The sequence below is a fragment of the Caenorhabditis briggsae genome, assembly GCF_000004555.2.
Source record: "Caenorhabditis briggsae complete genome, chrI, whole genome shotgun sequence".
NCBI lineage: Eukaryota > Metazoa > Nematoda > Chromadorea > Rhabditida > Rhabditidae > Caenorhabditis > Caenorhabditis briggsae.
In genome coordinates, this window is record NC_013489.2 from 823819 (window position 1) to 832189 (window position 8371).

General features: G+C 36.6%; 3 protein-coding genes across 3 annotated transcripts in view; 1 reads left to right on the forward strand and 2 right to left on the reverse strand.

Moving 5' to 3' along the window:
- Nucleotides 1–2062: 2062 nt before the first annotated feature.
- Nucleotides 2063–2668, reverse strand: CBG19467 (the record flags this gene model as incomplete). Its single annotated transcript, XM_002646439.1, has 2 exons — nt 2063–2158; nt 2420–2668. The coding sequence occupies 2 exons, from the start codon at nt 2666–2668 to the stop codon at nt 2063–2065; spliced, it is 345 nt and encodes a 114-aa protein (XP_002646485.1).
- Nucleotides 2669–3423: 755 nt separating this feature from the next.
- Nucleotides 3424–4686, forward strand: CBG19468 (the record flags this gene model as incomplete). Its single annotated transcript, XM_002646440.2, has 2 exons — nt 3424–3828; nt 4033–4686. 2 exons carry the CDS (start codon nt 3424–3426, stop codon nt 4684–4686), a joined length of 1059 nt encoding a protein of 352 aa, XP_002646486.2.
- A 1569-nt stretch (nt 4687–6255) lies between these two features.
- The window catches only part of CBG19469, a gene marked incomplete at both ends in the record, with an annotated part of 10982 nt that continues 8866 nt past the window's right edge, over nt 6256–8371 (reverse strand). Inside the window, 3 exons of the mRNA XM_045236161.1 lie at nt 6256–6561; nt 7352–7549; nt 7629–7769. Coding sequence (XP_045096784.1) covers nt 6256–6561; nt 7352–7549; nt 7629–7769 — 645 coding nt within the window. The remainder of the gene's footprint in view (nt 6562–7351; nt 7550–7628; nt 7770–8371) is intronic.

The window sequence follows — 8371 nt, forward strand, 5'->3', positions numbered from 1 at the left end:
CAAAATACGGTCAACTGATAAAATGTATATCATATTATAAGCAATATTTCATCAGTTGATAAAATTTTAGTATCTGTCATAGGAGCCGAGATAATTGAGCTCAAAGGAGAAGTAACGGGTGACTTGTAGAGCACTATAGTAAGTGATCTTTAAGCTCAATTGTCTTGTTTCCTGTAAAAGATATCAAAAAGTGGTAAGCTGATAAAATGTATATCATATTATCAGCAATATTTTATTAGTTGACAAATTTTTGAAATCTGTTATAGGAGCCGAGATAATTGCGCTTAAACGAGAAGTAACGGGTGGCTTGTAGAGCACTGTAGAAAGTGATTTTTCAACTCGATTATCTCAGCTACTGTAAAAGATATTAAAAAGTGGTCAACTGATAAAATGTTGCTGATAATATGATAAAAAATGTATCAGTTGACCACTTTTTGATATCTCTTATAGGAAACAAGATAATTGAGCTCAACGTTTGTATGATAGTTAAAAAGAGGAAAAAGTGAAAATTGGAATATTTTGATTGGTAAAACGGGGAAAAGCGATATTTTTGAATTTCTAATACAGTACTATTAGAGTGAATATAAATCATGAGAAGTTGGGGAATATTCTCGAAAAATGCAAATTTCGCAAAATTTTTCAAAAATCTCATAAGAGCGCATTTCAATTGCTTGAAATTTTGAAGATCCCAAATTCAAAAGTTTTGTATTTTTTCTAAAAACCCAAAATTCAGAGAACTATCTCCTAGAAAACAAAATTTGCATCACATCCAAGCCCTAAATGATGCAATACCCCCTATGAAATAGTGATGACCTAGAAATCCAAACATTTTGGATTTCTAGGTCATGATGCAATTTTTGTCCCAAGGAATCCAAAAATTGGGTTCAGCAAATTTTAAAGCTCAAAAATCATTCTTTCAAAAAAAAAAATTTTCGAAATTCTTTTTTTTCTAGCCTATTGGGATTTTATGGCTTCTCCCATCATCTCAAATTACGCGTTTTTTTCTCTGCGTCTCTACAACTTTAATGGTTTTTCTGCTACTTTTCGGTTTTGCCACGTCATCAAACGCGAGAGAGAGAGAGAGAGAGAGAGAGAGAGAGAGAGAGAGAGAGAGAGAGATAGAGAGGCAGAGACAACAAAAAAGACAAGGTGCGCAAAAAGAAGGAAATTCGGGACGTTTGGGGGGGGGAGCCATGGGGCGCCCACAGGGGGCTTATAGGAGCACACATGGTGAGAGAGTGTGGGAGAAGGAGAGACGCAGAGGAAAAGAGTGCGCAGGGGGGAAATGTTAAAGAGGGAGGGGGTCTCTAATGTGATTTCCGATGAATACGTGATTTCTTAGACTTTTTGGGAATTTTAGATTTTCAGAGAAATTTTTAAAAAAATCAATTTTTTAGATTTTCAGAAAAATAAAAATCTAGAAAAATTTCTATGTTTTCAACTCTATTTTTCCAGGATTTTATAATTCACAATTTTTCAAAAATTTGTATCCTAAATAGCACATCCTGTATTTTTTTTCGGATTCTTAGATATTCAGAAAAAAAATCAAACTTTTCCAGAATTTTATATGAATAACCAGGAAAAATACAATGAAAAGAAAAAAATAATAGCAATTCTCAAAAAAAGGGGCGGAGCCTAAACACCAAGAAAAAAATATAACCAGGAAAGTTGGGTCAATGTACATGCGCTCCATTTGGATTTTTGAGGAACTTCTTCCGGACTTCAAAGAATGAAAATTCGCTCTAACGCACAATTTGCAATAGAGCGCATTTACACAATTTTGAGGTACGAAAACGCGCTCTTTCGAGGAAAATCCAGTGGAGCGCGCTTTCAAGAATTTCAGATTTTGAAAATGTGCAAAACAAAGGCAAATGGGCTCCAAATTTCAAAGGAGCGCAATTGCATTATTGAAAATGGGTGAATTGAGGTGGAGGGGTCTGAAAATGAGAATCTAAGAAATTTTAAAAGATGGAATTTAACGAAAAAACGAAAAGTAACAAAAAACAAATCAACAAAAGAAAATAGATCAGAAATTTAGCTTCCAGTAATCTTGGCCGGATGTTCAATACCCAATTTGATCTTCACATTCATCGCAGCCAACTTGGTACGGCATCTTTGGGTTTCTGTGTAGTTCAGTGGCTTTGAGATTGTAAGAATTCTGGAAAATTAGGATTTTTATAGAAGTCGATTGGCCCGTAGCAGTTGAAAATTAGACTGAAAACATTTTATATATTCGGCGCTGGAAGAAATAAACTACTACAAATAAACTTCAAAATGATGATTATAAACTACTACACCTAGACGTGTTCCTACAATAGTGTCAAAATATAGTTGTTCAGAAAAAAATGAAAAAATGACAAATTTTTAGAGTTATCACTGATTAACAAATTGATCATATTTTTCCTAGTTTATCATTTACCTCTTCTCCGTTCAACGTTAGGTTTTCCATTCCAGCCGTAAGCTCCATTGGTATATCATTTTCAGCCGCTTGATCTACTGCTACAACATCCATCGGCATCGGTTCAAAAATTTGGAATCGAACATGCTCCTTAGGACTTGTGTAATCTTCTCCATCACGATGAAAATAGAGTTGCCTTTGGTCTCTTTGTATTTCATCTGCAAGTTCAGCATACTCACGATCGTCTTTCTTATAGAATGTAAATGCCATTTGCGAATTTTCCGAATACCGCTTCAATTGAAGAAGAAACACTTGATCGTCACAATTGGAAAACTTCAGATTTCATCGATTTCAGTGATTATCATACTTGTAATCCTGACCTTTTCCGGGCCTTCGCGGGCCCTAGCATAGTTTCTCTCAGAGTCAATATTTTTGAACTAATTAAATTTGATGTGATCGTACTCGACGAGTACTACAAAATGATATTATTTGATAAACTGTATCTTGTCTATAAACAAAGGTACAAACAAAATAGTACGAAAAAAAAGCAGGCCCGGGCCGTCCGGGAAAAACCACTTGTTGGCCTGTTACTTTGTTCATAGACAAGAAACAGTTTATCAAATAGTATAATTTTGTAGTACTCGTCGAGTTCTATCATATCAAATTGGTCAGAAATAATTGACTCTGAGAGAAACTATGCCAGTGCCCGGATTAGGTTATTACCAATATCAAAAAAACGAAAAACATGATGTAAAAACGTTGCAATAAAATTTGCAAAAAAATAACGTTGCAATAAAATTTGTCAGCAGGTGGTTCGGCCAACTGATAACGATTTCCATCCGCTTTCACCCCCACATTTAACAACGAGCGCTCCACCGCATTCATCAGTTTTCGACACAGTTTTGAACCGAAATTTGTTACGTCGCAAAAGTGAGTTTAGAAAAAATATATTTCAAAGTTACATACAATTAGCAATTCCTGAACTCGAAAATTTTCCAGGCGAGATTTTGATTAAATACTTTCAGATGGATCCACCAAAGAAACTAAACATGGCTGATGCTAATCGAATTCTATACATTGACCTTGTTGGACCATTAGAAGGAAAAAAACGAACAAATGTTCGAGAAGAAATCTTTAAATTTGTAAAAGACGGATTGAAGTGGTATTCGGAAAATTCGCAAATGGCATTTACATTCTATAAGAAAGACGATCGTGAGTATGCTGAACTTGCAGCCGAAATACAAAGCGACCAAATGCAAATCTATTTTCATCGTGATGGAGAAGATTACACAAGTCCTAAGGAGCATGTTCGATTCCAAATTTTTGAACCGATGCCGATGGATGTTGTAGCAGTAGATCAAGCGGCTGAAAATGATATACCAATGGGGCTTATGGCTGGAATGGAAAACCTAAGGTTGAACAGAGAAGAGGTAAATGATGAGTTAGGAAAAATATGATCAATTTGTTAACCAGTGATAACTCTAAAAATTTGTCATTTTTTCATTTTTTCTGAACAACTATATTTTGACACTATTGTAGGAACACGTCTAGGTGTAGTAGTTTATAATCATCATTTTGAAGTTTATTTGTAGTAGTTTATTTCTTCCAGCGCCGAATATATAAAATGTTTTCAGCCTGATTTGCCAATGCTACGGGCCAATCGACTTCTATACATCAATGTAGCTGATAGTGAAAAGTATAGTGATGAGGAACTATCTGTGATTCGAGAGGCTCTCCGTGGTATAATAATGGATATACCGTGGGAATCAGATCTAAAATCAAGTCCATATCTATTCTACAAAGTAAATGATAGTCAAACACTTGCTCAGCTCGCCGACCAAGTACATGCTGCAATCAACACCATGTCAGACACTTTGGGAGAGGAATTCAAAGGTCGCACGGTTGATTTTGACTTCAATATTTTTGTACCAATGTGCAGGGCAGAAGAGCCAGCTGTCGGAAATGAAGGTAACGAGAGACCAGCAGTCGAAAATAATGGAAATGAGCGGCCAGCGGTTGAGAACGACGGTAACGAAGAGCCAGCGGATCAAAATGATGGAGACGATGGACCACCGGTCGAAGAGGAAGGAAAAGAGGAGCCAACGTACAGAGATGTCAAACCAGAAGGGCTAATCATGAAGGATGTTAAAAAAGAGGAGCTTACAGACAGTGATACCGAAACAAAGGAGCCAACGACCAGTGGTGCCATAACAAACTTTGCTGATGAAATCGATAAGCCAGAGATCAAGCCAAAGCAAGAACTGAACGATGAAGAAGCTCAAAAGTAGTCTTAGTTGTTCACAAATTCAAAAGTCTACACTTCAATACATTTTACCACTTACATAGATGTTTCAAGATTCATCCTCTTATTCTGAACTCTACCTTTTTTTTCGTACCGATTTACTGTAATTGTCTTTTTTATTTTTAACGCTATTTTGCTATTATCTTATTGGAATAAAATTATCTGGCAGGTGTTGGCGCCTTTCCTACGTGGCAAATTTTCCGGATTTTTTTCAATTTCATGTCCGGCAGGTAAAAAACGTAAAAAACCACTGTCGGCGACTTGAAAAAAAGGCTGTCAGGTGCCGTGGCCTAGGTTTCTCACTGAAAATCCTCGTCCCCCGGCGGCACCTTTTTTTGAATTTTCTTCCTTTTCAACGCCGTTTTTCGGGGATTTCGGATTTTTTTTGAATTTTTTCGCAATAATATTTGAAAAATAGATAACTTTTAACACATTTTAATGCAATAAAAATTTTTGGTCGGAGTCCCCCTTTAACAATTCATTCAAACTCAAACTCAATACAAACACTCAAACACATTACATCAAGTAATATTTTCATCAACAGTTTGCCAGCAGAGATTACCACCAAATTTCGCCCAAAAGGTGCCCGAAACCCGCTCAAAAGACGGCAAAGCCTTAACTTTCGCCCAAAAGACGACAGCCGCAGCCGAGCGTAGTAACAGTTTATACACCTAGATGCTTCAATATTCATCTTTTTCTAAATATATCTCGTAAGTTTCATACCACAATTTATTTTAATTGTCTTTTTACATTGTCTTTTTTAATTATGTTATTGGAATAAAATTGGTAATGAAAATGTCGCAAGTGGTTTGGTTTCTTTGAGACTTCCAGAATGTCAATTTTCAGGCACTTGATATTTTTTTTTGAAAATTTACAAACTTCAATTTCAACTAGTTGATTCTGATCTTGTTAAGTTCGGAAAACGTTGATTCTTTGGAAAATTCGAAAAACAATTTTTCTAAATTTTGTAAATTTTGATTTCGGAGAAATTTCTTTGAAGCTTTTTTGGATCCCAAAATTTTCAAAAAAATCTAATTTTTTCTAGAAATTCATATGAATAACCAGGAAAAAAAACAACGAGAAAAAACAAAGTTCTCCGAAGAAAATGAGAAAAAATAACAACAATTTCCAAAAAAAAAGAGGGGCGGGGCCTGAATAACAAAAAAAATCGATAAACAGAAAAGTTGGGTAAAAGCGCTCCATTAGAATTTCAGGGACTTTTTTAGAATTTCGAGCTCAGAAAATTTGCTCTGATCCAAATTTCGCATTAAAGCGCAGTTGCGCTATTTTGAGATACGAAAATTCGCTCTAACGAGAAAAGTCCAGTGGAGCGCACTTGCAACAATTTCAGATTTTCAAAATGTGCAAAAAACAGAGGGATAACAATGTAAAAACGCTCCAAAAGTTCAAAAGAGCGCAATTGCGTTATTGAAAATGGGTGAATTGAGGTGGAGGGGTCTGAAAATGAGAATCTAAGAAATTTTAAAAGATGGAATTTAACGAAAAAACGAAAAGTAACAAAAAACAAATCAACAAAAGAAAATAGATCAGAAATTTAGCTTCCAGTAATCTTGGCCGGATGTTCAATACCCAATTTGATCTTCACATTCATCGCAGCCAATTCGGCAGTCAAAAAACGAAACACACGTGGCACTTGCAGAAGAAACACTTGATCGTCACGATCACAAGTACGGCATCGTTGCGTTTCTGTGTAGTCCAGTTGGGCATCTTCGTTCTCCTCGTGGAATCTTCGCTTGTTGGCGAACGATTGCTTCTTATTCGACATTAGAACGGAGAGCAGAGAGCCACAACGACGACAGGCGTACGCCACGTCACGATCTGAGCAATTGAGCAGGCGATCCTGGAAAAGAAGGCTTTTTGAAAGGAGGAGTTTTTTTTTGTCCAAATCTCATAAAATGCAAAAATCCAGTAACTTAGAATTTCGGATATTCAGAAATTACAAATATTCGAAAACGATAAAGTTCTCAAATTTTGAGATTCCGATTTTTTTAAAACTTTGGTTCGGTTCTAAAACGTCACAGTTTTGAAATGTGGTGGTTCTTAAACGTCACGGTTCTGAAATGTCGCGGATCTGAAATGTCGCGGCTCTGAAATGTCGTGGTTCTGAAATGTCGCGGTTCTAAAACGTCGCAGTTCTGAAATGTCGCGGATCTGAAATATCGCGGTTCAAAAATGTCGCGGTTCTGAAATGTCGCGGTTCTAAAGCGTCGCAGTTCTGAAACGTCGCGGCTCTGAAATGTCGCGGTTCTAAAATGTCGCGGTTCTGAAATGCCGCGGTTCTAAAACGTCGCGGTTCTAAAAAGTCGCGGTTCTAAAATGTCGCAGTTCTGAAACGTCGCCAATTTCTAGGCCATCAAACGTCAAGTTGTGGCCTAGAAAACCAAAAATGGGGTTTCCTAGGCCATCAAGTTTATTTTGTCTAAATCTATTTAAAAATGAAATTTTTCACAAAATTTAAGACTATTTTCATAGTTTTTGGACAATTTTTTGGCATTTTCGCGATTTTTAGATTTTTAGAACGAATTTTTGGCGATTTTGAACTTTTTGGATAAGTTTTTTTTTAAATTTTTGACCATTTTCGGAGTTTCTGGAACCAAATTTTGTCGTTTTTAAAATTAAAAAAAAATTACCTGCAAAACGAACGAGGTACCGTGAGCAATGATGGCGTCTCGTTCCATTTCTCCGAATCGAATACCTCCACCCTTCTTTCGTCCTTTGACCGGTTGATGAGTGATCGGATCGATTGGACCGGTGGCTCTCACTTGGAACTTGTCAGCAATCATGTGACGAAGGCGTTGATAGTAGACGATGCCGAAGAAGATTTGCATCTGAAAAATTGCGAATTTCAGAGAAATGTTTTAAATCAGAAGTTCAAAAATTCGAACAAATCAAAAAAAACTACAGTACCTCCATTTGCCGTCCATCGACACCCGAGTAGAACGTCTCGTTACCGTAGTAGTTGTAGCCGGCTTTGGTGAGCAGCTCGCCGAAATGGTTGATCGCTGTGTTGTCCTCGCTGGAAAAAAAAATCGGGGATTTTCCGGCATACTTGTAAAATTCGGGGACGGGCCGGGCCTGAAAAAAATTTCAAGGCCGGGGCCCGGCCCGGAAGGCCCGGTGGCAAAAATTTTTTTTCATTTTGAACCGAATTTTGAGCTCTCAATACAATTTTCTATATTTTTTTGTGCTTTTTGAATTGTTTGTCTGTTTGATCAAAAAATATTTTAAAAACTCGAAAAAATCACATAAGGGTCCCCCCTTATGTGTTTTTTGAAATTTTCAAAACTTGTGACAGGCCCGCCGGGCCTCCGAAATTCGGAAAAAAAGCCCGACCCGGCACGTTACAAGTATGTTTTCAGAATGTCAGCCAAATATTTTTTTCAGCCTTTCTCTAGTATGGCTTGTTCTAAACGCCAAATTTTCAGATGTTTAGAATTTTTAATTTTGGATTTCTCAGATATTTTCAGCAATTTCCAGCTCAGAATTCGCTTTTCAGCCAAAAAATTCTGTAATTTTCAGAAAAAAGTTGAGCTTAAAGGGGGACTCCGACCAAAAATTTTTATTGCATTAAAATGTGTTAAAAGTTGTCTATTTTTCAAATATTATTGCGAAAAAATTCAAAGAAAATCCGAAATCCCCGAAAAACGGCG